The sequence below is a fragment of the Emiliania huxleyi genome (assembly GCF_000372725.1).
Source record: "Emiliania huxleyi CCMP1516 unplaced genomic scaffold EMIHUscaffold_9, whole genome shotgun sequence".
Classification (NCBI taxonomy): domain Eukaryota; phylum Haptophyta; order Isochrysidales; family Noelaerhabdaceae; genus Emiliania; species Emiliania huxleyi.
Window position 1 is genome coordinate 932,247 of NW_005195301.1, and position 27,571 is coordinate 959,817.

A 27,571-nucleotide genomic window follows, 5' to 3' on the forward strand; every position below is an offset into this window, starting at 1 on the left:
CCCGGCTGCCATCAGCAGCTGCTCTGCGAGATTGCATCTCGCTACTCTCGGTGAAGTAACTCTGGGTACAGGAATTGTATGCCCCTGCTGGCTGTGACCGGGATAGGCCCCCGTTGGCCCGGGGGAGCTGCGGCTCACGCCCAGCCCCCCGCGTGTCGTCGCCGCCATGAGTGCACGTGGAACCGCACAGAATGTGCGATTGGCACATGCTGGACCCGTTACCTCGCCTCGCGGCGAGGTCGGCGCGACAAACCGCAATCGAGCGGGCGCAGCCGCTACGATTGCGGCGGGCTGACCGGCGGTGAGCGCTGTCGCTGCCGCTCCGAGCTTCCCCAGAGTCAGCAGCACAGCAAGCAACCCGTGTACGGCCTCACGCACAGTGGAGGGTTGTCGGCACCTGTCGGCGCCAGTCGCCCTTCCAGCGCAGTGAAGCCGCGCCGTGTGCTGCTGCCGAGCCGCCGCAAGTCGGCTTTGAGGCCGACTTGTGGCTGGCAGTGGAGCCCTGAGCATGCTCGAGGACTGTGCCAGAGTTGAGGTACTGCGGCGTACATTGCTCAACACTGCGAACGAATTTTGACATGAGACCAACGCGCATGCGTTGGTTTGCAGTGACCTCGCCTGCGTCGTGCGACGCGGCGCGGACCAGGTGAGGCGATCGTCCGCCCCGACGGCGGGCCGGACGGATGGGTACGTCGTCATAGGGTTCGCGACGATAAAAAAGATTTTTTTATGGCTGTGATGTCCGAACCCCGAGCCCGACAGACATGAATGTACCGTGTAGAGTGCTGTTTTTCGCTTTCTCGCGTTGTGTCAGATCGTGCCACGGCGACCCGCAACCATCGCCAGCAGAGCTGCCCAAGCAGGTCGAGGCCTTTGATGCTGGTTGCTGGAGCGTGGACAGGGGGGGACAGCCGCGCGTAAAGCCGTAGCCCGCCGAGCGCCGAAGGGCGCCCCCCCCCCCCCCCCCCTTGTTGCGGCAGAAAATATTGAGAGTCTCAGGGGCGAGGGAGGGAGAAAGTTGAGAGAGCGGAGAGGGAGGAGAGATGGAGAGGAGAGCCACACCGCATCGCCGTCGGGGGGAGAGGGGGGACGACACTGCTTCGGCAGCGTGCACCTCGATCCTGTACCGTGTTTGTGATGACCCCCCCCAATGAACACACCAGAGAGGGAGGGCGAGACGATCGAGGGGTCCCGTACCATGCGGAATCGACCCTATCCAGTGCTCAAGTGCTCAAGGAGAGTCTAGGGTACCCAAACTAGACCCCCCCCTTGGCGCGTCGTCTTTTCGTGCGAAACAGCGCGATCTGGGGCGGGGCATGGGGTGGGGCTACATGCGCTCGCGGGGCTCCCCGACGGGGCAGGCCTCGTGCTGATGGACCCAGCCGAGGTGCCCGACCAGTCGGAGTGGCGCTGACGCGCTGCGCGCGACCACCAGCCAGCTTTTGGCGGCGTCGAGGACGGTGCGTAGATCGCGCCGCCACTCTCCGGTCCATCCGGAATTTTGTCGTTTTAGTTAGCACTGCTGCTGCAGACAGGGCCCGCGTGACCCCATGCCCTTCCCATATCTCGTGAGCTGAGGCGTGGCGTCACCCCGGTGACCGCCCACAGGTGGCGGATCGCGAGCGCGGCGGGTGTGCCGCTCGAGCAGACCAGGCTGAAGCCACCTCAGGACCCCACCTCGAGCCGGTGGCGCCACCCGCGACGCTGCCCGCCTTCGCCGCGCCAGCCACCTGCTCGCTGCAGCCGCAGCGCGCGGTGCCCGACCACCGGCGCGCCCGCCCGCTCGCCTTCTCGCGCCGCCTCTCGGCGCGCAAAGCCGCTCACACACCGCGTACTCAGCCATCGGCGCGACATCACTCCCGCGCAGGCACCTCGCGACGGGTCGGCGCACTCGTGCGGCTCAACGCAGAACTACGGAGCGACCTCCGCCGCGGCTCGGCGCTGCCCATGGCAGCAACAGGTGCCGCCCCACCACCCGCCTGCTGCCTCTGCCTCTCTCAGCCATGCGACCCCTCCGCCAATGCACACCTCAAACGCGACGTCAGATCCCGCTGCGACTGGCAACATTCGCGGCGATGAGGCCTCCGCCAGCACTGATCGTCACAACTCGTCTGTTAAGCTACACGTTTTTGCCCTCTGCAGGTGAGCGGACCGCTGCAGCCGCGGTGGAGCCGCGGGTCGGGTGAGGGAATGACCTTTTGGCGCGGCGCTGCTATGTGCCTGCGCGCTCATGGCGCCTTCAGGGGTGCACCTGAGGCGTGTAGACTGCGGGGCGCCGCGATAGCGCGGCGCCGACGGTTGTGTCGCGCACTGTCACACCGTCGACACGGTCACAGTGTGTGTGCAGTGCGTCCACTCCGGCGACCGTGACGCCGTCGGTTCTCGCCTATACCGGCTAGTGTGGAGCTCTCAGTGTGGTTGCGTGTTTTACTAGTGATGCTGCACTAGGCGGCCCGTTTTTAGCAAAAAGCAGATACCACATCGCGCGTGGTCATCGAAAAACCGCATGTTCGCCCGTCTGGGACCTCTTCGTACGGCTCCAAAAACCGCTCCTTAACGACGGCTTCGCGGCCCGGCGGTCGATCTGCGCCTTCTCAGCGGTGGAGGGGATGTGGTAGGTACGTGCGGACCGCGTGGTGTTGCGACGGTTTGACGAGTCCGACTCCCAGCGTCGACTCTGCGACCCCACGGAGCCTCTGCTGCTCCGGGGGGGGGGTCTGCAGACCACCCGGCCGAACTTCAGAGTGGCGGTGCTCCTCAAATACCGCTCAAACGCCCACGATGTTGTGGAGGGGACATATGCTGATGATCCTGGCCCGATTGGTTCGCTCAGAAAGCTTCTGGGCGGTCGTTAAGGTTCGCTCCCCGCACACCGGCCCGGAGTTTGGGTACCCTAGAAGAGCCTTTGAGCCTTGGCACCAGCCAGGCAATTAGTTTGGCCCTGGCACACCAGCCTTGGCAGTTGATTTGGCCTTGGCACCAGCCTTGGCGGGCGGGCACGCGATATGCACAGCCACACTACATTAGGTGCTCACCTCAACACCTTGGGTGCAGTCCCTCTGACCCTACCCCCTCCTGGCCGCATCCCGATAGTTGTGCGAGGGAGTTTGCTTTTCTCGTATTTTGTATTTCCACCCCGCCGCGCCGCCGCTCGCGCCACCTCGCGGCCGCCAGCGCCTCGCCCTCCACGCCGCCGCCCACCCGCCTCCTCGACCTCCCCACGGAGCTCCTCCTCCGCGCCCTCTCTCGCTGCGACCCCGCCGACATCGCTCGCGTCGCAGCCGTCTCGCTGCTCTTCCACGCCTCGCTTGCGCTGGAGGGCATCCGCTTGCGCCTGCGAGAGGCCGGCTACGAGCCGCCGGCGCAGCCAGAGGGCGAGAGCTGCGCCGTGCGGTGGCTGTGCTATTCGGCGCTGCTGCGCGAGTCCAACCCGCCGGCGAGGGCGGCGGGAGGCGCTCGGCACAGCATCTTCATCGTCGGCGAGGGGCGGCTCTCGTCGTGCGGCGCGGCTGAGAACTGGCACATAGGCCTCCTTGGCCACGGCGAGGGCGTGACACAGCTCAGCACGCCGACGGGGCTCCCGTCGACGCTGGGCGGCGAGCGCGCCGTGAGCGTGTCGGCTGCATGGTACCACAGCCTCGCCCTCACCACCGACGGCAGCGTCTGGAGCTGGGGTGCAGGAGGCGATGGCCGGCTGGGCCACGGCGACGAGCAGGAACAGCTGCTGCCCAAGCAGGTCGAGGCCTTTGCGGGCCAGCACGTCGTCGCTGTGTCGGCTGGAGGCTTCCACAGCTTCGCCCTCACCAGCAGCGGCGCCGTTTGGAGCTGGGGCCATGGAGACTTTCGCCAGCTGGGCCACGGCGACCAGCAGGACCAGCTGCTGCCCAAGAAGGTCGAGACCTTGGCGAGTCAGCACGTCGTCGCTGTGTCGGCTGGAGGCGTCCACAGCCTCGCCCTCACGGCCGACGGCAGCGTCTGGAGCTGGGGCTTGGGAAGCTATGGCAGGCTGGGCCACGGCGACATGCAGCACCAGCTGCTGCCGAAGAAGATCGAGGCCTTTGCTGGCCAGCGCGTGATCGCTGTGCTGGCTGGAAGCAGGCACAGCCTCGCCCTCACCGCCGACGGCGCAGTGTGGAGCTGGGGCTATGGAGCCTTTGGCCGGCTGGGCCACGGCGACGAGCAGCGCCAGCTGCTGCCCAAGAAGGTCGAGGCGTTGGCAGGGCAGCGCGTGGTCGCTGTCTCGGCTGGAGGCGAACACAGCCTCGCCCTCGCCGCCGACGGCGCAGTGTGGAGCTGGGGCTGGGGAGGCGATGGCCGACTAGGCCACGGCGACGAGCAGAACCAGCTGCTGCCGAAGAAGGTCGAGGCCTTGGCGAGTCGGCGTGTCGTCGCTGTGTCGGCTGCATCCGTGCATAGCGTCGCCCTCACCGCCGACGGCGCTGTCCTTGCGTGGGGAAAGGGCGATAGCGGCTGCCTAGGACACGGAGAGGACCTGTCCAACCAGCTGCTGCCCAAGAAGGTCGAGGCGTGGGCGCCGGGGCAGTGAGAAGCCAGCGTAGTTCGCAGTTGCACAAGGAGGGGATGCTCAGGCTTCTCGCGGAGCTCAACGAGGAGAGGATTCGGCATCACGGCGGGTTAGAGCCCAAGGGTGGACGGCCCAAGGGTGGTCGGTGGCGGCGGAGACGTGTGGTATGGCTTTGGCGGCGGAGAGTCCGGAACTCTTACGTGAGTCGTGAGACGGCTGCAGCTGCGCCAGATGGCAGCCTGGCTAATTCCATTTCACTGTGGCACTGCTCGCGTTACAAAACCTTGATTTTGACTATTGAACCTCTCGGTGCCTTCCAGAGGCAGCTGCAACCCCGCCGAGTAGACGGAGGGTGGGCCGGTGGCACATACAGCAGGTGTGGCGCGGTAACCGGTAGCTACCGTATGTGTGGCCACGCCATCCACCTCTCGCCCCGGGTCTCGGCTGGGTGTCTCTGTGGGGGAAGCTCTCCAGAAGGTTTATTTTGCTCTCATGCGATGGTGTCCCGGCGTGCGTGTACGCCCCACCCCTTGCCCTTCACTCGCTCACCCAAGAACACCTGCTCCCTTCCACCTCCCCGCCCGCTTCCCCAGACGCGAGCCCGCAAGCATCCGACAGCTCTGACAGACGCCGCGCGAACAGTCAGAGGCCGCCTCCCGGACCGGCTTCTCGCTCACATGATGCTCACCCCGGGCTCGTTTGCGCGGGCGCACGCGCGGTGCAGCGCCGCGAGGCCGCCGAAGTCGTCGTACGCGTGGTGGTGGTGGACGATGTGCGTGTAGCCGACCTGCGGCACGCCGCCCAACGCCTTCGCCACCGCCGTCGGCTGCACGAGCTTGCCGAAGAAGAAACGCTCGAGCCGGCGGTTCAGCCCCGGTTGCAGCGGCGCCACCGACCAGTTGTAGTTGAGCGTGCCGACGCCTAGAAGGTTCCTGGAGGGTTCCTGGAAGGTTCCTACAAGGTTCCTAAACGAACGCTACGTGCCGACGCCGACGCTCCGCGCCATCTTCCACCGCCCGAACGCGTCCTTGCGCGAGGAGTAGTCTTCAAACTCGGCGGGCACGCCGCCGGCTCGCGCCTTGGCACGCGTCTTCTCCTTGCTGAGGCACTGCGTCGCCGCGATGGCGCCGAGCGGGCCCTGGTCCTTTGCGAAGCCGATCCCTGCGGGGAAGGGACGCGGACGTGTCGTGGACGCGTGTCGTGCGCGTGTCGTGGACGTGTCGTGGGCGTGTCGTGGACGTGTCGTGGACGTGTCGTGGGCGCTGTCGTGGGCGTGTCGTGGGCGCTGTCGTGGGCGTGTCGTGGCCAGAGCCGAGTCCCGCGTCCCGTTCCTCTCCAGCTGCGCCTCCCAACCCCAACCCCTTACTGCTAACTGCTAACTGCTACTGCTACTATACTACCAGCATCGCCACTGCACCGTTCCTCTCCAGCTGCGCCTCCCATCCCTTCGACCAAAACGAGAGGTACGCCGTCACCTAGTCGCGATCTCCGCCGCGAGATTGCCCCCGAGATGACGATCTCCGTCGCGAGGGGTACGCCGTCGCACCTAGGTCACGGATGCTGAGTGCGCATGCATCACTTCGTTGGTCGATGCCACGAGAGGGGCGGCACGTCACCCAGTCCGACGCGAACCGCGCCGCGCCGCTGCCTCCGCCTCCTCCGCCGCCTCCGCCGCCGCCCCCAGAGAGGATGCGCAGCTGCGCCGGCGAGAGCGGCGGCGTGCGTGGTCGGTCGGTAGAGATGAGGATGGCTCCGCCGTTGAAGCCGAGGGCAAAGGCAACCTGCCGCCGCATGCTGCTCTCGGCGCCGCCCACCCGCTGCGAGAAGGGGGGGCAAGCGACGGAGCCTAGAAGGTTCCTGGAAGGTTCCTGGAAGGCTCCTAGGCGCTGCGAGAAGGGAGGGCAAGCGACGGAGCCTAGAAGGTTCCTGGAAGGCTCCTGGGAGGCTCCTAGCGCGCTGCGAGAAGGGGGGGCAAGCGACGGAGCCTAGAAGGTTCCTGGAAGGTTCCTGGAAGGCTCCTAGGCGCTGCGAGAAGGGAGGGCAAGCGACGGAGCCTAGAAGGTTCCTGGAAGGTTCCTGGAAGGCTCCTAGCGCGCTGCGAGAAGGGAGGGCAAGCGACGGAGCCTAGAAGGTTCCTGGAAGGTTCCTGGGAGGCTCCTAGCGCGCTGCGAGAAGGGGGGGCAAGCGACGGAGCCCTGCGCCGCCGCGATGCCCACCGCGTCCTCGCACGTGGGGCCAGGCGGGCGTCATTCATTAGCGTCATTCATTAGCGTCATTCATTAACGTCATTCATTAACGTCATTCATTGCGTCATTCATTAACGTCATTCATTAACGTCATTCATTAACACCTCGCTTTAACTCATGATTCGCCGGAGGAGCGGACGGATTCATTCACCTCGTGATACGGCCGTGATACTGATTGATTCACCTCACGAGATGATGAATCAGGAGCGGAGTGATTAATTCTGAGCACCTCGTGCTACGGCCGGTGGCAGTGTGCCTCGTGTCGGCTCCCGAGCCAATCGTGTGCAGCGTGTGTGTGTGTGCGTGTGGCCCGTCCTCCATGCTAGGAGGTGTGTGTCACACACTGACACTGACTGACCTCGCACGCGACCAAGCAGCCGGCGCAGCCTACACTCGACGTCACGCGTGATCTCGGGGGCAATCTCGCGGCGGAGAGCGTGATCTCGGGGGCAATCTCGCGGCGGAGAGCGTGATCTCGGGGGCAATCTCGCGGCGGAGAGAAGGGGGGGCGGCGCGGGCGGGCGGAGCTGGCTGCCGTCGGCAGCCCAGCCCGAGGCGAGGCAAGATTGCCGGTTGGCGGCGCAGCGAGGTTCGGTCGCGAGGCAGCGCGCCAGCGCCTCCTGGCTCCACACGCCTCGGCGTAATTCATTCCCCTCAGGGCTAGGGCTCTCTAGCCCGTAACCCGATCCCGATCATCCGGCCCGCTGGGTGCGCTTCTTAGCTCCCCGGCCCTGGATGTGAGGCTAATAACTGCACTCCAAGTGCTCCAAGTGCTCCTCATCAATACCCCCGAGAGGAAGAGCCTACTCCGCCCTCCTGCCTCCACGCCTCGGCGGTGGCATTGTACCCCTTGTCCACCGCTCGCTTCCACAGCTGCCGCTCGACGAGCCGCGCCTAGAAGGTTCCGAGAAGGTTCCGAGAAGGTTCCCAGAAGGTTCCTACAAGGTTCCTACAAGGTTCCCAGACTGCCGCGCCTGCCGCGGGCCGTGCAAGCGTGCCACGAGCCACGTGTGCTCTGCGACCGCTATCTCCCCTCGCCTCCCCGGCTGCACTCTCTCGATCTCGCCGCGTGCCGGTAAGGTGAGGTGAGGTACGCTTCTCCACACACACGAGGTGGTGGGGCGAGGCCCAGGCTAGTCCCTCGCGACTCCACGTCTAGACGACAGGAGCCGTGCGGCATTCATAGTGCGAGGCCCAGTGCGCGTGGGTAACCGGGGGGGGGGGGGGGGGGGAGCGTGCCTGCCGGTAATCTCGGCTAATCTCGGGGAGGCGTGCCTGCGGGTAATCTCGGCTAATCTCGGGTAATCTCGGCTAATCTCGCCTGCCACGCGTGTGTCGCTGGGGTGTCATCACGTGTGTCGCCTCACCGCGGCTGCCCCCGCCAGCGTCGCCGCACCGACGGCCCCTCTCGCCCGAGCGGCCCGCCTGCGAGGCAGAAAGGAGGGGATCACCTCATGAATTGGGCTATGAGTTCGGCGATTGATTCGGCTGGTTAATTAATTCAGAGCCCGCCTGAGAGGCAGAAAGGAGGGGTCGCCTCATGAATTGGGCTATTAGTTCGGCGACTGATTCGGCTGGTTAATTAATTCAGCGCCCGCCTGAGAGAGAGACAGACATCACACGCGCTCAGTACAGAGCTGCCACGCCGCGCCGCCCCTCGCGCTAGCGGCCCGCCGCCGCCCGCCGAAGCGCGGAGCAGCTCGGCGAGGCCTTTGTTGTCCCCGCAGGTCACTCCTTAGTCCATTCATTGCTGGAGCGTGACTAGCCGACTGTGGTGAGGAGCGCAGCTGGGCGCGACGCCTTTCCCTCGCAGGCTCCGAGTCGTCTAGGAAGTGTCTAGGAAGTGTCTAGGAAGTGTCTAGGAAGTGTCTAGGAAGTGTCTAGGAAGTGTCTAGGAAGTGTCTAGGAAGTGTCTAGGAAGTGTCTAGGAGAGGCCTTTCCCTCGCACAGGCTCCGAGTCAAGGCGTGTCATGCGGCGCTCGAACTCGGCCTGGTGGGCGCAAGGGGAGGTGAGGGGTGTAAGGTACGGTGAGGTACGGTGAGGTAAGGTACGCTTCTCCACACACACGAGGTGGTGGGGCAAGGGCCAGGCTAGTCCCTCGCGACTCCACGAACGTCTAGACGACAGGAGTCCCGCGGCATTCAAGGTAAGGTAAGGTAATGTGTGTGTGTGTGTGTGTGGGTGTGTGTGTGTGTGTGTGTGTGTGTGTGTGGGTGTGTGTGTGTGTGTGTGTGTGTGTGTGTGTGTGTGTGTGTGTGTGTGTGTGTGTGTGTGTGCGTGTGTGTGTGTGTGTGTGTGTGTGCGTGTGCGTGTGTGTGTGTGTGTGTGTGTACCTGGTAGGCGCGCTGGCAGCGCTTCGTACACCGCGGCTGCACCTTGCCGCCGCGGCCGGAGGCAGGCTCGATACCTAGACTCGACGCAATCTCCGCGTGATCTCGAGCCGATCTCGGGCCGATCTCGGGCCGATCTCGCCGCCGGTGGGCTGGATCTCGGCTGGATCTCGAGGCTGTATCTCGGCTGGATCTCGGCTGGATCTCGGCTGGATCTCGGCTGCCGGCGGCGTGGCGGCTTCGGAGGCGCGCGGCTTCGAAGGCGGCGGCGCGGGTGGCGGTGTAGGGGAGGGGGGGCGGGCAGAAGAAGGTGTCGTCGTCGAGGAAGAGGGTCACCTAATCAGGCAACCATAGTTGGGGTATCAATGAAAGGCAAAGAATTCGGTTCATTAATTAAGGCCGAGGAAGAGGGGTCACGAGGAGGCGCACAGCGTAGATATGCCTTGTGTTGCTGTGTGCTGCACGCCCTGCGAGCGGGGCGGGGTGCGCACTGTCCCTCTGTGTTCGTGCGTCGCCCATCTCTCCTGGAGATGTCTGCTCTATTTATTTAGAAGAGGGGTCACGTTGAAGGGTGCGGCGGCGAGGTTGGCGAGGCGCCCCGTGCGGGAGAGGAGCTTGGTGGCGAGGGAGGACCTGTTCACAGGAGGGAGGGGGGGGGGGGGGTGAAGAGACGCCCCGCTGACAGGCCGAGAGGGGCGCGGTTTGTGGCGACAAGGGCGGGGGGAGGACTTGTTTCGAAAGTTGGCAGACTCGAGTTTGGTCAGCATGGCGGACACTTGGCCGCCCTCCCCGATGGCCTCTGCGGCGCCCGCGAGCAGCGACCGCGCGTCCGACGTCGGCAGCACGAAGTCGAAGAGCGAGCCCGACGGCACTCCCTCCACGCCGTAGTGCGGCGCGCTGTGCGCGGCCTGCAGCCCCGGCCGCTTCGCCGTCCAGAGGCGCATCGCCCGGTCGACGACGTGGCGCGGCGCCTCGGTGAAGACGCAGCTGCCCACGCCAACCTCGCCTGCACCGCGCACCGCGGAAGGGCGCGTCGGTGCGCGGCGAGGTGGTGCGGAGCGGCGGGCGGGTCGCGCGGGCGGGTCATGCCGCGTGCTCGGCGCTTGCAGAGCTGCGCCGGCAGCAGCGCGCGTGCGGGGTGGCGGGCGCGCGGGGCCGGACGGCCGAGGGGGGCGGCGCGAGCAATGGCCGAGGGCGCGGCGGCAGCACAGAGGCGAGCTGTGCACGCGCGCGCCCGAGAGCAGCAGCGTCGCGACCGACGTGTGGAGCTCGCCCCACTCGTGAGGGACGAGGCCGAAGCCGGGCTTGTCGAGCGCGAAGGTGACCATGTTGCGCGTCCAGCAGACGCCGACGGTGGGCTCGGCCATCGCAAAATCGTGTGCTTCTCTTGTTCTCTCGTGCACGCCGTGAGAAAAATTGGTGATCGAAGTTCTCGAGGTGGATATCCTGGCCGCGTTGGGTAGCGAGGATTGGTGTAACCCGAGCCACGGAGGCGTGTTTTCTGACGGCCGACCGTCAGTGCACGGAGTTGCCCCTGCTCCGACTGCCCCGGCTAGTTCCCGAGGTCGCGCGGGAGTGACCCCTGCGTCCCCCGAGACCTAGCGCGGGTGGGTTGGAGGGGGCTCGCCCCGTTCCTCCCCATCGGGCCGCATGTGCGGCCACGCCTCGCAGATTCGTTTTCGCGCCTGGGTCAGGCGCGCGGGGCATCCCCCGGGTCGCTCGACCAGCGATCCGAAGAGTGGCCGCTATGCGAAGGAAAGAGTGGGGCCCTCGGGGTACGCCTCCGTCCGGCCCCCTCCGAGGGGGGAAGGGAATTGTGGGGTCCCCACGGGCGCCTCAGTTCGGCCCTCCCGAGGGGGGGGAGCAATTGGTCCCTTGGCACTGTGACACCGGAGCTGGAAAAGCTGCCGGTGGAGCCTGCGGTGTCACTACTTCAAAGTTATTTAAAGTCACTACACACTAGTCATACTCAGAGCTCAGTCCTCAGACACCCTCGGTTCCCTCGTCAGACGCACCAGCCACCACGCACGTCCCGCTAATACGCGGATTATAGCCCGCGGACTACAGCCTAATACGCGCGGCCTCGGAGTTGCAGGTTTCGTTGAACCTGCACACATTTTGCCCAATGCCACCACGCAACCTCCTTGGGCCGCTAGCGTCGGCGAATTACTTTTTTGCAAATGCGCGGAAGTGGTGGACGTCCAAGGGCGCTTGTTTGGAGCAAGGGCGAGTCCACGTCTCCTAGCTCGATGTCGCGCATCACCGTCCGTGAGCAAGCCGATGGCAAGCTGGTCGGGTGGCAACCGTCGACGGATCCGGCCCACCGTGGCGTGCGCGGTGTTCCGCCGCCGCTGGCGGGCACGGTCGAAGGCTCATGTGTCACCTTCCCCAGCGTGTCTGCGCCTGAGTTCCTTTACCGGTGCTTGACGGTGCCTCATAAGCTGTCTGCGGACTCATCCGAGGGTCTCGCGACTCGAAGTATCGGCCTCGGCAAGGCCTTCGTCTCTTTCGCTTCTCTCTCGACCAACTTCTTGACGTACGCCGTCTCTGGGATCTTCTACGACCGCTCCCTGCTGCGGACAGCGCTCAACGTCACGCTCGACGTCGCAGGAGTGCGGAGCTGCTCCAGCCTGGCCAACTTTGCGCTGCAAACCGCAGGCCGGCTCGGCTTCACACACGCGGAGGTGGCGGTCAAGGACTCGACTGTCGTACCGGCCGCAGTGTCCAGCATGCCTGCCGTCGTCTCCGACCTCTTCAACTCTCACTGCCTCGTCCACGTGGGCGTCGTATCTGGCGGCCGAGTCTGGAACACGTTCAACCCTGCCATGACCGAGTACGTCGCCAACCGCGGCGTCGACAAGGAGAACGACCTGGAGCACGCCTCGATCGCCCACGTGCTGGCACGCATGCTATGGCGGCTGGTGGATAGCGACGAAGAGCGCACGCCTATGCTACGGGCCATGGCTCGAGTGCTGCATGCGCCGCTGTCGCCGGTCGACTCGACAAGCGAGGTGGCCCAAGCTGAGGCCGACGAGGTGCTGATGCTCTCGATGAAGCGTTCCAGCAGCTACGTGCATGGCCTCTCCTCTCTGGGCGTCCCGATGGAAGAGGCGCCGGACGAGTCGGTGGTCGTTCCGCACCGGTACGTCGTCCGCCTCGTCCGCGTCAAGGATGCCGCGAGCGGCTGCGACGCTCTCATCTACGTGGGCGTCGACGTCCCCGCCGGGGCGGACGGACGGGGCATCTTCCAGTTCGAGAGCGGCGGCTGCCTCGGCCGGCGCAAGCGGGCGCTCGCGGACTCCGCTACCTACTCGCACGGCAGCGAGTCGCCCTCGGTCTCTGAGACCGGGGCGGCCGAGGCCCTCGACGAGCCGCCGCAGGCGCAGCCGGAGATGGTGCGCCGGAGCTCGAGCAGCACGAGCAGCGCACGCAGCGCCGTCGTGCGGGAGGGAGCCATCCGCCACCAGCGCAAGCGGTGTCGAGCCGCGTCGCCGCCCGCGCTCTCGTCGGTGTCTGAGGAGGAGCTGCTCACCGTGCTCGATAGTGAGGAGGCAGCCGACAGGAGCCTCGTCTCGCAGATGCTCGCCATGATTGGCTGATTCAGATCGCCATCAATTGTTTGTTTACCCGGACGACTGTTTTTGTTGACTGCTGTGTTATGTTAGAACAACAAGCTAAAGCGCACTCGGGGGCCCACAGACGTCCCGCACACCCGCCGCCCCGCGCCATGCCCCGCGCGCGCCCCGCCCCGGCCGGTAAAAGGGACAGTTTGGGACGGCGATAGCGCGGGGTTAGAGTACTGGGCTGGGTTTTTAGGCATTGTGGGGTCGGCACTCCCATCGACCCTCATGACCTCCTGCGGTCTCTGAGATGGACACCAGTGGGTGTGGGACCACAGCCAGGATACACTCAAAGGCTGGGTAAGCAGTAGGGGTCGATACTCGACGCGTCCCACATGGTCTGTGTCGCTGTCGGCACGCTGTCGACAGGACGTCGAGCGACACCGGTGGCAGTGCCACCCAGGAGTGGTCGGGTGGTCTCCCGTCATAAGAGAGCCACCATGTGATCCGTATGATGATTCCTGACAACCGCCTCAGTCAACTTTTGTCACAGTTCCCGCTCTGAGAGGAGCTGCGGGTCAGTTCGACAGCTGGAGCTGTGTCGCCGGCGTGCGGCGGCCTGCCTCCGGAGGTGCCTCTGAGGTGGACATTTTTTGGTCACCGTGAGAGAACGCGTTCGAATTTTCACTCCGGAACTTCAACTGAGCACGCGCACCGGCCAGGGCTACAATAGTGCCAGTGAGGCAGAGGCGCGAGTCGGAAGGCCGGTCAGTCAAGTGTTTTCGTCATTTTTGTTTTCGTCATTTTCCTACAATCGCTGTTCTCGAGGTTCTCGAGGTGGATATCCTTTGGCCGCGTTGGGTAGCGAGGATTGGTGTAACCCGAGCCACGGAGGCGTGTTTTCTGGCGGCCGACCGTCAGTGCACGGAGTTGCCACTTCTCCGACTGCCCCGGCTCACCGGGATCGCGACCGCGTCGGGCACGGACACCGCGTCGAGGAGCTCTGAGACGCCGGCAGAGCCATAGGAAGACAGAGCAACGGCCGAACAGCCCAGACCGATCATCACCACGGAGAAGAAGACGCACAGCAGCTTTGTCGAGCAGAACTTGCCGAAGCGGAAGCCGGAGCGCGTCGAGGTCGGCTCCGTCTCCTGCACGGCGAGCAGAGCGCGCTGCACGGGCAAGGCAGTACGCGCCGAAGGCGTCGACGACGACGGCGGGGCGTCGCCGACAGACGCGTCGCCGGAGCCGACGCCAGCGAGGTCTTCCTTGTCGGCGTCCGTTCCGAGCAGAGCCGCGAACCCGTTGGGGTCGACGCGGCCGAACGGGGTGAGGTTCTTGGTGGTATTGGAGCGGTCGACCAGGTTGGACTCGCCCTTGCGCTCGATCTTGCGGAGCGGGGAGGGGGTCTTCCACTCGTCGATGCCCTGCGCGCGCGTGACGTGCGGCAGACGAGAGGTCACAGGGTCAATGTAAGTGCCCGCCTGTGGGACTCGCGTGTCCCCACAATACCCGCGTGTGCACAGAAGGGTGCTGATGGGAGGTGCTCACCGCCGGGGCGGGCTCCTCCTCTGGAAACTCCTTGGTCGAGACGCTCCAGTCGGCGTCGCCCTACGCATCGAACGCGGGACGGGGTCAGGGAGTGGGCCGGCAGACGCCGTCGTGCAGAATGCCAGGCGCTCGCCGCCGGGGCGGGCTCCTCCTCCGGAAAGTCCTTGATCGACGGCACCGGCGCGCCGCCGGCCTCCGCCGGCTTGAGGGCCATGGCGACCTTGGTGACTGGCTTGAGCGCCGGGTTCTTGATGGCGCCGGTCTCGTCAACGCAGGCCTCCGCGCCAGACTCTGCCGCAGGGATGTCCTTCTTGAGGGCGCCGTCGGCGCCGGTGGGGGCCGTCGGTGGGCCGGTCGGGCGCGTAAACTTGGACCAGAAAACGGCGTTTGGGCTTGGCTCGTGGGCGGTGAACATGGCCTTGGCCTTGTCCGAGTCGACCGCGCCCGCGTCGGGCACCTTTTCCGCGGCCGGGTCCTTCTTGAGGACGCCCTCCGGGCCAGACTTTGCCACGGAGATGTTGACGTTCTTGATGCCGCACGCCTGTGGGCGAAGAGAGTACGCGCAGGCTTTCGGAGACGGGAGAGGGATGATCACAATCTTGGCGTGCGCACGCGCACCTTGGCTCCGAGGAGCGACGGCGACACCGACGCGGAGATGACGAGCGTGATGCGGCCGTCGTCAGCCGGCACGATTCCGACCTTCGCGAAGGACTTCATCGGCGACAACTCGCCCGCGACGTTGCCGCCGCCCGCGTCAACGCCGTCCTTGAGCGGGCCGGGCTCGCCCTCGGACGGGACGTTGCCGGTGCCGGTGCTGGCGGTGCCGGTGCCGCCGGTGCCGGTGTCGATGCCATCGTTGAGCGAGACGGGCTCGGAGGGGATGCCGACGGCGTTGCCTCCGCCAGAGTCGATGACGGTCGTGTTGTCCGCCAGAGACGCCTGTCAGCCACAGAACGCGAGAGGGTAGTCTTGCAGGGAAGACGCAGCGTTGCGTGCGTTGCAGCGGCGCGCGCGTGCATACCCCTCACCCAGCCACTGCAAATTAACGCACACCTGCTTGTCAGCAAGCGGCGGCGGAGGAGAGAGCTTGAGCACGAGCTTGTCACCGGCGGCCGGCGCGAACTCGAGTTTGAGCATGTTGATCGAACGAATTCCTGCAGAGAGGCAAGAAGGTGGGGCCGCCGGCACGCTCGCTCGCGTCCTCGGCGCTCGGACTGGAGCCGGGCGGCGATTGGCGAGCAAGCGAGAGCGGGTCGCTCTCTTGCCAGAAGAGAGGGAGGGCGGTCGCGCGGGACAAGGGTGGGGAATGGGCAGCAGCGGACGCGTCTCGCGCCCTCCTCAATGGCAGCGGCTGTACCTGCGAGCGGGAGTAGGCAGGCGGTGCGAGGCCGAAGGGGGACAGAGCTCGCGCCGCGAGCAGAGGCGTTGACCGAGATGTGCATACATCTTCGAGTCACCGTTCACAGCCTTGTTATTGAGAAGAAAATACCTCCTATGGCGCTGTGCGCTGGCCTGTGAGAGGTTGAGGTGCGAGCCCTGGAGGCCCTGGGGATGGGGGGGGACTACCCGCGGGCTTAGAAGGCCCGCGCGCAGGGGGGTGGGGCATTGAGACCGGTCATGAATGAGTGCGCGACACGCATGTTGCGAGCAGCGTTCACACCAGTGGCAGCCGCACAGCTGTGACAGCGATGGGCTCGCCCTCACTGGCCCTCAGTCACTTGAGTGCTGCGGCTTGTGTGAGCGACACTGCTCGGCGACTGCCGGGGCACACTGTGAGACGTGGGTGTGAGGTAAAAAAGCACGCTACCAGCGAGCGGATGCTATGCCAACCCTACTGTCTGAATTCGCGGAGCGAAGAAAATTTTATACGGAATACGTCCATTTTTGGAGCTTGGAATACGGCGTATTCCATGGAATACGTGGAATACGGGTGGAATACGGGTGGAATACAGGCCTCTGGGAGGTCATTTGGAATACGTGGAAAACGTATTCAGACAGTAGGATGCCAACTGTGCAGAGTGTGTGAGCAGCAGAGGAGCTGCTCTCCAGGCTTCATATGATGTAACATACTTGACCCCCCCCCCCCCCCCTCGGCCTCGTCTTTTCGTGGGTAAACGAGCGTGTATCGCGCGCCTTGCGGGGGGGGCGCGGAAAAGAGGAACCTCTTGGCGTCATCGCCATGGTGCTGCAAGCAGCGCCGGGCAACGACGACTTACCGCCTCCCGGTCCCCCTCGGCACACCTCCGCTGCTTAATGTTTGACGACTCGAACCCGTGAAGCTTCCCCGTGCGCGGGTTACCCCGCACACGGGTCAGCCTGCCAGCCACGTATCCACGCAAGCGTGGTCCGCGCGCATGGCATACAGGCGTTCGCCAGACAGCGCAGAGGCTAGGCGACCGGGGAAGGACTAGCTCAAGGGCAACACAGCGTCACCAGCCGTTGGCGCGCAGAACGAGTCTGCGGCCCCCGGTTGGGACGAGTGCGCGACGCGGACGAACCGCTCAATGTGGCCGGCAGCTCGCGCTGCCGGCGGGGTTGGTTGGGGAGAACCGGCACGGGGAAAGCCGGCCTCCCCGGAGGGTTCGCCCCCTGGAGGGGCCCCAAAGGGCCCCCCGGGGGGGGCGGGGCCCCCCGCCCCGAGGGGCGGGGGCAGGTTCGTCGCTTAGCGCGATGGAGTCAACCCTTGTTGCCAAGTCGGCGAGCGTGTTGTGTATCGAGAGCGAGACCATAGCAGATGCGAGAGCGGCGTCGTCCGGGGAGAGTGGTGGTGGGGGAGGGTCAACATCGAGGGCAATTACGCATCGTGCTCCCCGCTCGCCTGCTCGCTCGGCACATACTCGGACCATATCGTTCGAACTCGGGGGGAACGGCGAGGGTTAGCGACGGGTGCGGCTTTAGGGTCGGTGGCGGGCGAGGGGTGGCTGTCAGGGCTGGCTGGGGCTGTAGCCGTTGGTGTAGCAGGTCCACCGTTGGCGTCGCTATCATCATTTCTCTCCGAGTCCTGGGCGCTGCCTGTTGCTCCGTGTCCACTGGTACTGCTGTCGCTTCCCTCCGCGTTGCTTTCCTCGTCGGGAGTGTCCGTCGGGATGGTGTCGTCCGCCCACTCGGCAGCGTTTGAGCCTCTGTCGCCCTGCCTGCCGCGAGCTGCTAGCTCGTCGACGTAGTCGTTCCATTTGTTGCCGCTGTGACCCGCCACATGCCTCCACGTCACGGTGTGATTGGCGCGAAGGCGTCGCCAGAGGGAACGAAGGCGCTCCGCTAGCCGTCTGTTCGTTTTGGGGGTCACCCGTCCCATCATGCATGCCGCCGCGTACTCGCTATCGGTCCGCACTACTCCGCGTGATCCCGCTTGTTGCGGTGACGAGGATAGGAGAGCCCGGAGGAGCTCGGCTAGGGCGGTTAGTTCCGCCGTGTTGTTGGTATGCTTTCGCGCGCCGAGGTAGGCTGGGTGTGCGCCGCCGAAGTGACAACTGGCCCGTAGCCCTCGCTCGTCAGCGACGCGCCCTCATCGCCGATGGCGTCGCCCCCGATGAGTACTGCATAGGCCCACCCTGCTTTCCCTAGGTCCTCCGACCCGTCTGTGTATGCCACCCAGTCGGGCGGGCGTCGTTGCGCCTGCTCTGCCAGTTGCTGCTGTGGGCGAAGAACGACCCCTGGTGCCTCTACCATTAGTCTCAGCTTGACCCGGCATGCCCCCCCTTCACCCTGAGGCGCTACACAGAGGAGTGCGACTGTGCTCACCGCGCAGCCGTTTGCCGCCACCCCTCGGACAGATTTGAGCGTCTCGGGGAGCGCGCACTCGCCTTCGCTGGAAAAGAAACCTGAGGCGAGCCACTCCGTCTCCCACTCCGCAACGGGCCCCTCCCCTGGCGACGGCTGCCAGCCCGGGATTCGGAGGCGGATCGCCTTTTCCTCGTCGATAGCTCGGCGGCGGGTGTGCGTGGGCGTAAGTCCGGATTAGAGCTCGGCGCGCCTCGTTGTAGATCGTGTCAACTCGCACGTCCGGCGTGTCGTCCGGCGCAAGGAGGGCGTTCCGGTGGCGCCGTCGTACGATGCCTGCAAGTGTCTCAACTATGATAACGCGAGTCGGCGTCGCCCCAATGCGTCCCTCAGCCATCTGTCCTCTACCTCATCGAGGTAATGGGCCCGCGTCAACTTGTTCTGCAGCACGTTCGCCGCCCCCCAGAGGATCTCGCCGACCCCCTTCCCAAACCCACCGAACGACTCGAACAGGAAAAGAATTTTAGAACCAAGGCGGTCGCACGACACGATTCACGCGACAGGCGAGGCGCGGGCGACGGCTTCCTCAGAAGCCGTCGCCCGCACCACAGGAGCAGAATTTTATCATTGAATCCCTCGCACGACACTAGGCACGGGGGACTGGCGCGCCTGAAAAGAATTTTACAACCCAACTCCCTCGCACGACACTAGGCACGGGACTGGCGCGCCTGAAAAGAGAATTTTACAACCCAACTCCCTCGCACGACACTGGGCACGGGACTGGCGCGCACTTTGACACCACGGATTAAAACAAAGGAGGAAGCTCATGGACATCAGGCTCTGTCGGCGCAAAGAAGGATCGCACGAACTCGCGTGACGTTGCGGCAGCGAGCGGAGCGCTACGTTGCTCCAGCTCGAGCAGCCGCAGCTCGGCTGCGGCGTCCGCGGCGCCGTCAGGCGGCGCGGCGCCAGCATCGGCTATGCGGTAACCGTAGAACTGGTGCATGCGATTGACGATGCGCGTCTCGAGCACGGGCTGCATCCCTCGCCGCGATGCGCCCGTGCCCGGCTCAGCCCACGTGCCGCCCGGAAAGCGCTTGCCGCGGAGCAGAACGAGCGCCCCCATTGGCAGCGTGCGGGCGAGGTGAGCCTCAAGCGCCTCCATGAAGGGCGTGTCCAGGGCAAGGGAGTAGCAGAAGCACTGCGTGCCCTCACACAGCGCGGCGTGATCGAGCATGCTCCCACAGCTGAGCTCGATGCTCCGGGCGCGCGCTGGGGAGAGGACCTGCCGCTCGGCCGCCTGGGCGAGCGCAGCCGTCGCCTGCGCGTGCCGGGTGGCGGACAGCTCCACACCTGCCAACCGTCTCGCGGGCGTCAGCAGCGCCAGCTGCAGGAGGAGCTTGCCGTTGCCAGAGCCGAGGTCGCAGATTACGACGTCCTCCTCCGCAGCGCCTACCACCGGCCGCATCTCCCCAAACAGATGCGCCACCAGCTCGCCCTCGGTGTCTCCATAGACGTGCGCCCCTTCGCCGCCGTGCTCCTTGGAGCTCAGCAGCGCCAGTTCCGCGCTGCCCAGCCCACTAAAGTTTGTAGCCGTCGGCCCCAGCGCCTCGTAGATCTCTTCGAGCATACACAAGCGCTCGTCGATGGGCGACGAGTAAGCAGCCGTGTCCGTGGGCTCGCACGATTCCGACAGCCGCAGCGGCTCCGCCTCCCAGTCGTAGACGACGTCTTCCTCCTCGCCACCGCGCTCGTAGCTCCCATGCGCTTGGCAGAAAACGACCGCGGCGTATCGAGCTCCAGAGGCCGCGTCCAACGGTGACACCGCGTGAGGGCAGCGGTCATCGGAGAAGAAGAGCACCAGCCGATCTCGGATGGGCGCGATGTCCGCGAGTGCGCCTTCGACAGCGACCACGTCTGGATCTGCGCCCGCTTCATCGCACGCAAGCGCCTCGGTCCCGCTGCTCGATTTGTATATGCGCAGGCGACCGCTGTTGGAAGCCGCGTCCCAGCTATCTTCCTGGAGGTAGTAGACGACAGAGAGCCGCCCGGGATGTCGACCTGGGAGGTCGACGTGCTTGCCTTGGCCGCCTCCGGCCCTCAAGCACGACAGAGCACACGATGAGAGCGAAATTCCCGCCAGCTCATCCGCTCCGCACTTGCCAAGACTAGCGACGAGCGTGCTGAGCTTCGAAGTCAGCACCTCGAAGCCGCTGGGCGAGGCGGTGGAGCGCCCTATGTTGAGGCAGCGCTCCCGAAGGAGGGTGGCCGCACGATCACCGAGAAAGCCGTCCAGCACAGCGTAGCTGCATTCCGTCAGATCGCTCGCAACTTGGCGCAGGCAGGCATCGTCATGCACGTCCACCATGGTGCTGCACTTCCATCAACGAAGCCATGCTAGCAGAGCAGGTCTGTACTGAGCCGCACACAGTGGCCGCGTTGGGTACCCGGGTAGCGTTCACAGCCTCTAGAGGTTGTCGGGTGTGACCCCTGCGTCCCCCGAGACCTAGCGCGGGTGGGTTGGAGGGGGGCTCGCTGCAGGGAAGGGCTGTGTAAGAAGCCGATCCCCGTAGTCCGCCAAACTCCTCCCTTGTTATTGAGAAGAAAATATCTCCTATGGCGCTGTGCGCTGGCTGTGAGAGGTTGAGGTGCGAGCCCTGGAGGCCCTGGGGATGGGGTGAGACTATGGTTGGCCTTGTGGGCGGCGGCCTCGGCTGTCGCCTCGGCTCCACCTTGGGTAGTGGCCTCGGCTGTCGCCTCGGCCTCTTGTGTGACAGCCTCGGCTGGCGCCTCGGCAGCCAGGTCGGGGGCTGCGCCCCCTTCCCCCGGGCCCCCCCACGGTCGGCGCCCCGGAGGAGAGGTCCGACAGGAGGCGTCGGCGTCGGCCCGCAGCCGATGGCAGGATGAAGGACGCAAGGGGCAGCAGACGGCAACGGAGTCGGGCGGCGACCGGTAGACTCGACCGAAGCACACCCCCCCAACACGAGATGGTCCGCATCGCCGGCACCTTTGTTTTGGGCTGGGGCAGGGTGGGAGATTTGAATTTGAAGTTGAATTTGAAGTTGAGTTGCGCCGTGTCTCGGCGCCGGCGATGAAGTTGTTGATGAAGTGAAAATCCAGAGGACTCCGTGTAGGCTCGGGACAGACCACTCGGTGCTGACGCGAGGTGGCGGCCCGGAGATGTCACAGGCGCCGCTGGTGACGAGCTCGGCGGTGTGCGGTCGTTGACGTCGCTCGTCTCGCGCCTCTTGTCGGGCGGGGTAGATGGTGACGGCGATGTGGAGCCGAGCAGGGACACGTGATCCGCGGCGATATCCGGGACGTCATCGGCCCGCTCGAAGGCAGAACCCTCGAGATTTGACGCGAATTCGGATGTCTCGAAGAGGATGCGCTCGGCCTCGATGAGCCACGAAGGTTCGGTGCAATCCTCGGAAGGGCGAGGGATGGCGACGCCAGAGGAGTGCTCGATCTCATCGAAGCCGGCGGCGGCTAGCTGAGCGGCGATGGCGGTAACGTCTTCCTCTGTCTCAAGCGAGTTGTCGTTCAAACTGATCTCGATTGAGCCGGCAAAACGGCTCGTCGAAAGCTCGCCCCCCTCGTGGGAAGCTTCTCCCCGGGGTGCCATGTGGACATCACAGACGGAGCTTTTGATGGAGCGTTGGTGCGACTCAGATCCGAAGGCGACCCAAGTCTTGACGCGAGCCACGCAAGCCGCCGCGAGAGCGCAAGAGGCAGTGTACCCTTTGCATGCGTAGGCTGTGAGAAAGCGGGCGGCGATGAGCAGGCCGCGGACAAAATTGATGGTGACGACAAAGATGGCGGTGGCGATTGGGAGGGTGACAGCGTTGCTGCCGTGCAGCATCAGAAATTCACGGTTGATCCAGAGCATAGCGGCGGCGCCGGCGTATGTCACGAAGTCCATGAGCACGAGGACTGCAGGGACGGGCGCGGTGGGTGCTGCTCACGTGTCCGTCGCACGAGCGGCGCTGCGGGTCGGCATGGCGAGCTGTGTGGTCGTTGCGAGGAGAGGCTATGGAGCGCTTCAGCCTGGCGCGGAAGAGCCGCCAAGAAAGAGAAAAAACACAAAAAAACGCAAAATGATCCCTCCCGCGCGTCGGTTCCCCATCCCCAGACATGGTGTCGGTATGGGGAGTGGGTGCGGGAGGGTTCAATCAGTTGTTACGTAGACCGCGCCAGGCTGGTGTGAAGTGGCCCGTCCAAGGACCTGATCTGCTGTAGGCTCTTCGTCGAGTAAGACGGTGTCGAGTGCGACGGTGGCCATGTCATCGCGCTGGGGCGTGGCGGGTTTGTCCGCCATGGCCTGGTGGGCGGTTTGCACCTCACCGGAGGAACCACGTTTGAGCGCGGAGGCTCAGAGCCGGAGGGTGGTTGGCTCTATGTAGGACTGTAAAGGATCAAAGCACTGCTTCACGCGAACGCTCGCAAGGGACGTAGGACCGTGACAAGATTGAGCACAAGGAAGCTCGAGTATTGACATTGGGGGCACGGCGCAGGATGCGCCGTGCTAGTACACTGTGTGTTGTAGTGTGTGGAGGGTGGCACAGGCGTCCGAATTCAGACGGCCCCTCCGCCGACTTCTCCGCCGCCGCACCGCGCCGCTCCCTCGCCAGACACGCCGCCGCCCGCCCGCCTCCGCGACCTCCCCACGGAGCTCCTCGTGCGCCCCATCTCTCGCCTCGACGGCGGCCCCCTCGACATCGCTCCTCACTCGCGCTGGAGGGCATCCGCTTGTGGGCGCAAGAGCGCGGCTTCGAGCTGCCCGCGCATTGATTGATTGATTGAATGATAGGAAGGCGAAACACACAGTCCGACCAACGACTGCACACGAACACCGCAGCAAGGGAAAATAAAAAGATATGCCATGTCCGCCTTGCGTTGTTTCATAACATCGAAGGCTAAGCTCAAAATAAAAAGTCCGGCCTACAGCCGGGCAGTGGGTTTGGCCCTGGCATCAGCCGGGCATGTTGTTGATTTGGCCTTGGCATCAGCCCTGGCAGGCGGGCACGCGGGACATGCACAGGCGCCAAGGGGCGCAGAACCGACCTAACCCGTCGGAGGTGGGGGGAAGGGAGTACCGCCGGGTTCCCCTGCGTGAGCGCAAGAGTAACCCCGAGAGGGCTGAAGATGAGCGGTGCGCGCAGGGGTCGGCGTGACGGGGCGAGGGACGCGCCGCGCGGGGCGCCGCCTCACCGGCCCAAGTGGCGCAGGGCGAGGCGGCGAGAACCGAGCGAGCACGTCCTCGTGAGCCCCGTGGCTCCAACCAGGCCCTTCCTTTTTTTTGAGCAGGTGTGACGCCGCGCGAGCGACGCTCCGAGATCGCCCGAGATGGCGCGGCGCGGCGGTGGGTGAGGTGGGGGGGGGGGGGGGGCGGCGTGGCGTGGAGCTCCGACATAGCGCGAGATCGCCCGAGATCGCGCGGCGCGGCCCGAGATCGCCCGAGATCGCGCGGTTCTGCGGTCGGCGAGGTGGGTGGGTTGGGAGCGAGGGGGCGGAAGTGTTCAGTGCGGTAGATTGGCGAGCTCGAGGCGCGTGAGCCGGACCTGTGAGCCGGACCACCCCCTCTTGTTATCTGCGTTGTTGAGCCAGGACTCAACATACTCGGGCTTGCAATCCCAAACTGTCACTCCCCTTTCTCCCGGCCGGGGTGGGGCGCGCGCGGGGGCGGCGGGTGTGCGGCGGGTGTGAGGGATGTCCGTGAGCCCGAGAGCGATATGCCATGTCCGCCTTGCGTTTGTTTTCATAACATCGAAGGCTAAGCTCAAAAAATAAAAAGACGACGGCCGCGGCGTGCACGCGCCAAGGCGGCGCCTGAGTCCACGTGTGTGTGTATATGCTGTTTCTCGCGTGTGTTCTGGCCGCCGCCGCGCCGACCGAGGCCGCGGCTGCCGGCCGCGGCTTGGCCCGGCGCGCCGCGACGCTGCCTGATCCGGCGTACCTGCGCGTGGCCACGTGGAACGTCGCGGCGATCAACAACAACCCGTTCGAGTACTGGATCACTCACGACGACCCAAAATACAACCAGATGATGCAGGACGTGCAGGCCTTCCTCGACGAGCCGGGCGCCGCGGACGTCGCCGTCTCGACCGTGCTCACGGAGGCAGCGAGAGAGAGAGAAGGGAGAGGGGAGAGGCGCAGACGCGCAGCGCCGGCCTCACTGCGGCCGTCGCGTGGGACAGGCGATGCTGGGTGAGCTGCAGGCCAAGATGACGGAGGCGGGGTGGGATCACGTGGACGAGGCGGTGGCCGAGTGGCGGTCGCAGTATGCGGGCCGGCAGATCATCGCGGGCTTCATGAAGGACAAGGACCTGGGCAAGAAGCGGCTGATGTCGATGCCCGACCGCACGACCAACACGATCAACCTCGCGAGCGGGCAGACCGCGACGCGGCCAACCGCGATCAACTGCTACGGCGCGGAGTTTGCCTCGATGGAGCAGTGGTGGGCGCAGTGGAAGGGCTTCATGTTTGACACCAAGCTCTCCCTCGCCTCCGGCAAGGAGGCGACCCCGAGCCAGCTCGTCGGCAAGATCTCGCGTGCAAAGTACCCCGCCCTGACCGAGGCGGAGGAGGCGATGTCGCGCCCTCTCTCCGCCATCTGCCAGGCGGCCTCCATCTCCCTCCTACCTCCCTCTATCTCCCTCTATCTCGCTCTTGCTCCCTCTCCCTCTACCTCCCTCTACCCCCTCTACCTCCCTCCATCTCCCTCTCCCTCCCTCTCCCTCCCTCTCCCTCCCTCTATCTCCCTCTATCTCCCTCTCCCTCCCTCTCCCTCAGGCGGCTTTTGACGGCATCCTGGTCCACATGCTCAACACGGTCGGCGGAGGGGCGCACAAGGAGACCTGGCAGCCGATGCGGCGGCAGATGTGCGTCGCGCTCAACTCGCGCAAGACGCACCGCACGCGCGCCATCCTAGAAGCGGAAGACGGAGTCCGGCCTCCGAACTAGCGGGCGAGAGCGCAGCGTAGTCCACTGCACTCGATCGTACCCGGCTGCATTCAATGTGTCCGCACCCCTCGTACTCACGCGCTGCTCTGAAGACGCTGCACACCGTCCTCCCGCCCTCATGTCGGCGTCTCCAGCGCGTAGGCTGCCCATATCTCCCCATATCTCCCCACATCTCCCCATATCTCCCGCCCCGATGTCGGCGTCTCCAGCGCGTAGGCTCGCGATCCTCTCTCGCAGCTACGCCGACTCGGACGCGATCTTCCTGCAGGAGATATGGGGAGATGTGGGGAGATTTTGGGAGATAACTACGCCGACTCGGACGCGATCTTCCTGCAGGAGATATGGGGAGATGTGGGGAGATTTCGGGAGATTTTGGGAGATAGCTACGCCGACTCGGACGCCATCTTCCTGCAGGAGATATGGGGAGATGTGGGGAGATATGGGGAGATTTTGGGAGATAGCTACGCCGACTCGGACGCCATCTTCCTGCAGGAGGTGTCCGGCGCGATGGTCGCGCAGCTGCGCGAGCACCCGAAGCTGTCGCGGAATTTCTCGCTGCACGTGGCGCCGAACGACGGCAAGCGCGACCAGATCTCGGTGCTGCTCCTCTCGCGCAGCCGGTTCGACCCGGCCTCCGCCACGAGCCTCAACCCAGCCTTCGACGCACTCCTCGCCGGCCTGGGGGGTGACGTCCCGGTGCAGCGCCTCCCCCCCCACCCCCACCACCACCACCCCCCACCCCGACCCCACACCCCCCCCGACCCCACACCGGATTCGGTACTCTGGAGGTATGGTACCAGGAGCCGGTGAGAGTCGGGCGTCGTGCCTGGTAGTCGGGCTAGCACCGGCGGAGGATGGCGATGCACACGCACCGCCGGGGCCATCGCCACATCGCCATCCTCACATCGCCATCCTCACATCGCCATCACGGAGCTGTACCGTCAGGGATCTCCTCACACAAAAACACAACCCCCGGACCCAAGACGCACAGACAGTCGAGAAGGGAGAGAGACAGCAACGACAGTCAGAAGGCAGCGCTGGGTCCCAGGAAGGCGAATGCGATGACGACCTCTAGTGTTAGCTAATCCTCACAAGAGAAGAGAAATCACGGCTCTCCTCGCCCCAACAGGTGGCGCCCGGCGACGTGCTCGTCCTGTCCGCCACGGACGCGCTGACGAAGCAGGCACCAGCACCCCTCCCCCATACCCCACTGCACCCGAACCCACCCTCCCCCATACCCCACTGCACCCGAACCCACCCTCCCCCATACCCCACTGCACCCGAACCCACCCTCCCCCATACCCCGCGGTACCCGAACCCACCCTCCCCCATACCCGACTGTACCCGAACCCCCCCCCTACCCCCACTGCACCCGAACCCACCCTCCCCCATACCCCACTGCACCCGAACCCACCCTCCCCCATACCCCACGGTACCCGAACCCCCCCCCCCCCCTCCCCACGGCAGACGTACGTGCTCGCGTCCTTCCACGGAGACACGGACGGGCTAGCGACCGTGCCGGTTGTCAAGGCGATGGCGCAGCTCCTCGCCAAGCAGCCGGCGGGCACACGGCATGTCTTCGGGATGGACGCAAACACGTACGCCGTCGGCAGCGCGAAGCAGCAGGGCGTCTCCGAGTTCGCGGCAGAGTACCGCCAGCTCGGCCTCACCTCCTGCTGGGGCGACGCGCCCGACCCGACGAACATCACAACCTTCAACGCGCGGACCTATCTCCAGCCGCAGCTCAACAAGGCCGTCGCGTACAAGGACCTTGCCTCGCCGGGCACCGGCGACAAGAACCCGAAGGACTTCCTCCTCTTCCCAAGGGGCAGCTTTGGCGTCGAGTCGACGACAAAGGACAACACCGGCCAAAAGGCGTACGTCGAGAGGCAGCCCTTCCCGACCCTCACCTTCCCGTCCGACCACGGCGTCCTCTCCTCGGTGCTCAAGCTGCTGCCTCCGCCGAGCCCGCTCGCCTCGGAGCTCCGCACCGCGCGGCGCTCCTTGCGTGCCGCCGAGTGAGAGCCAGTGTGGGCAGCGGCGAGGGGAGTGTGAGCAGCGTGTCGCGCGAACGAGTTGTGTCGGGGTGTGTCGGTCTCGGTGTGTGGTCCAAGTCTGCGTTGTGGCATGCGGGCGCGACGTTCGGTGTGTGTCTGCTGATTCCGTGTGCTGTCGCGTGTAAAAAGCCGCTAAAAAGCCGTATCGGTGAAGCGGGCTGTTTTCCCTGTAGAGTGTAGTGGTGTAAATGGTTGGGTAGTAGGGCTAGAGGGTCGCTCTACACTTAGCCTCTGCAGCGAGCGAGCGCTCAACTTAGCCCCCGCACGGAGCCGGGCTCGGACTTAGACGCTGTATGGTCGGGGGCCATGAACTTAGACGGCACAAGGCCAAATCCGGGTAAAACCCGGGTATACCTGCAAAAGTCCAGGTTTACCCGAAAAATACCTGGACGCGTCCCGACCAACGTATGCCGCGCACGACGCCATATCGCCTTGTCCCAGGGCCAGTGCGCTACTTGCGGCGCGCAACTCCTGCTCAAGTACGCGCACCGTACCATGTGCTGCCGCTATGCGTGTCTTAAGGCGGCTGCGGCGAAGCGGCGGGCGCGGCATGCCGATGGCAGTGCGGACGATGCGGTTGCGATGTGTTCTGCTTCAAGATCGTGGCGGTGCTTGGCA

The 27,571-nt window shown here is 65.3% G+C and overlaps 8 protein-coding genes across 8 annotated transcripts; 2 read left to right on the top strand and 6 right to left on the bottom strand.

Annotated features, from left to right (window-relative positions):
- Positions 1 to 1,315: 1,315 nt before the first annotated feature.
- Positions 1,316 to 2,470, bottom strand: EMIHUDRAFT_351105 (hypothetical protein). Its single transcript, XM_005757796.1, has 4 exons — positions 2,143 to 2,470; positions 1,868 to 1,960; positions 1,609 to 1,769; positions 1,316 to 1,460 (listed from the first exon to the last, which is right to left on the bottom strand). The coding sequence occupies exons 2-3, from the start codon at positions 1,947 to 1,949 to the stop codon at positions 1,666 to 1,668; spliced, it is 186 nt and encodes a 61-aa protein (XP_005757853.1). The 5' UTR covers positions 1,950 to 1,960; positions 2,143 to 2,470; the 3' UTR covers positions 1,316 to 1,460; positions 1,609 to 1,665.
- On the bottom strand, positions 2,460 to 2,799 carry EMIHUDRAFT_199161 (hypothetical protein; the record flags this gene model as incomplete). The annotated part of the gene is made up of 2 exons (XM_005757797.1): positions 2,460 to 2,590; positions 2,781 to 2,799. 2 exons carry the CDS (start codon positions 2,797 to 2,799, stop codon positions 2,460 to 2,462), a joined length of 150 nt encoding a protein of 49 aa, XP_005757854.1.
- A 2,189-nt stretch (positions 2,800 to 4,988) lies between these two features.
- On the bottom strand, positions 4,989 to 6,191 carry EMIHUDRAFT_433191 (hypothetical protein). The gene is made up of 4 exons (XM_005757798.1): positions 6,072 to 6,191; positions 5,943 to 6,000; positions 5,506 to 5,686; positions 4,989 to 5,436 (listed from the first exon to the last, which is right to left on the bottom strand). The coding sequence occupies exons 3-4, from the start codon at positions 5,529 to 5,531 to the stop codon at positions 5,199 to 5,201; spliced, it is 264 nt and encodes an 87-aa protein (XP_005757855.1). The 5' UTR covers positions 5,532 to 5,686; positions 5,943 to 6,000; positions 6,072 to 6,191; the 3' UTR covers positions 4,989 to 5,198.
- A 733-nt stretch (positions 6,192 to 6,924) lies between these two features.
- EMIHUDRAFT_433195 (hypothetical protein) lies at positions 6,925 to 10,502 on the bottom strand. Its single transcript, XM_005757799.1, has 11 exons — positions 10,337 to 10,502; positions 9,832 to 10,108; positions 9,666 to 9,735; positions 9,327 to 9,438; positions 9,113 to 9,179; positions 8,708 to 8,768; positions 8,456 to 8,481; positions 8,168 to 8,196; positions 7,592 to 7,665; positions 7,307 to 7,395; positions 6,925 to 7,158 (listed from the first exon to the last, which is right to left on the bottom strand). Exons 1-11 carry the CDS (start codon positions 10,467 to 10,469, stop codon positions 6,987 to 6,989), a joined length of 1,110 nt encoding a protein of 369 aa, XP_005757856.1. The 5' UTR covers positions 10,470 to 10,502; the 3' UTR covers positions 6,925 to 6,986.
- An 802-nt stretch (positions 10,503 to 11,304) lies between these two features.
- EMIHUDRAFT_433197 (hypothetical protein) lies at positions 11,305 to 12,785 on the top strand. The gene has a single exon (XM_005757800.1). It carries the CDS (start codon positions 11,352 to 11,354, stop codon positions 12,699 to 12,701), a length of 1,350 nt encoding a protein of 449 aa, XP_005757857.1. The 5' UTR covers positions 11,305 to 11,351; the 3' UTR covers positions 12,702 to 12,785.
- Positions 12,786 to 14,582: 1,797 nt separating this feature from the next.
- Positions 14,583 to 15,368, bottom strand: EMIHUDRAFT_351117 (hypothetical protein; the record flags this gene model as incomplete). Its single annotated transcript, XM_005757801.1, has 3 exons — positions 15,267 to 15,368; positions 14,832 to 15,152; positions 14,583 to 14,754 (listed from the first exon to the last, which is right to left on the bottom strand). Coding segments are annotated over exons 1-2 (310 nt in total), but the record flags the coding sequence as incomplete, so codon positions are not given.
- Positions 15,369 to 18,738: 3,370 nt separating this feature from the next.
- On the bottom strand, positions 18,739 to 21,855 carry EMIHUDRAFT_97320 (hypothetical protein; the record flags this gene model as incomplete). Its single annotated transcript, XM_005757802.1, has 2 exons — positions 18,739 to 20,136; positions 21,121 to 21,855. 2 exons carry the CDS (start codon positions 21,853 to 21,855, stop codon positions 18,739 to 18,741), a joined length of 2,133 nt encoding a protein of 710 aa, XP_005757859.1.
- A 1,929-nt stretch (positions 21,856 to 23,784) lies between these two features.
- Positions 23,785 to 27,094, top strand: EMIHUDRAFT_461998 (hypothetical protein; the record flags this gene model as incomplete). The annotated part of the gene is made up of 7 exons (XM_005757803.1): positions 23,785 to 24,039; positions 24,131 to 24,553; positions 24,726 to 24,850; positions 25,113 to 25,179; positions 25,233 to 25,592; positions 25,685 to 25,702; positions 26,364 to 27,094. 7 exons carry the CDS (start codon positions 23,785 to 23,787, stop codon positions 26,916 to 26,918), a joined length of 1,803 nt encoding a protein of 600 aa, XP_005757860.1. The 3' UTR covers positions 26,919 to 27,094.
- Between the last annotated feature and the right edge of the window lie 477 nt (positions 27,095 to 27,571).

Coding starts and splice junctions, on each gene's coding strand:
- EMIHUDRAFT_351105 (XM_005757796.1), bottom strand. CDS start 1,949: ATGGGCAGCGCCGAGCCGCGGCGGAGGTCGCTCCGTAGTTCTGCGTTG. Junction 1,770..1,867: donor GCCGACCCGTCGCGAGGTGC/CTGCGCGGGAGT, acceptor GGGCGGGCGCGC/CGGTGGTCGGGCACCGCGCG.
- EMIHUDRAFT_433191 (XM_005757798.1), bottom strand. CDS start 5,531: ATGGCGCGGAGCGTCGGCGTCGGCAC. Junction 5,437..5,505: donor CGGAGCGTCGGCGTCGGCAC/GTAGCGTTCGTT, acceptor AGGCGTCGGCAC/GCTCAACTACAACTGGTCGG.
- EMIHUDRAFT_433195 (XM_005757799.1), bottom strand. CDS start 10,469: ATGGCCGAGCCCACCGTCGGCGTCTGCTGGACGCGCAACATGGTCACC. Junction 9,736..9,831: donor TCTGCCAACTTTCGAAACAA/GTCCTCCCCCCG, acceptor TCCTGTGAACAG/GTCCTCCCTCGCCACCAAGC. Junction 9,180..9,326: donor CCGAAGCCGCCACGCCGCCG/GCAGCCGAGATC, acceptor CGTCGAGTCTAG/GTATCGAGCCTGCCTCCGGC.
- EMIHUDRAFT_433197 (XM_005757800.1), top strand. CDS start 11,352: ATGTCGCGCATCACCGTCCGTGAGCAAGCCGATGGCAAGCTGGTCGGG.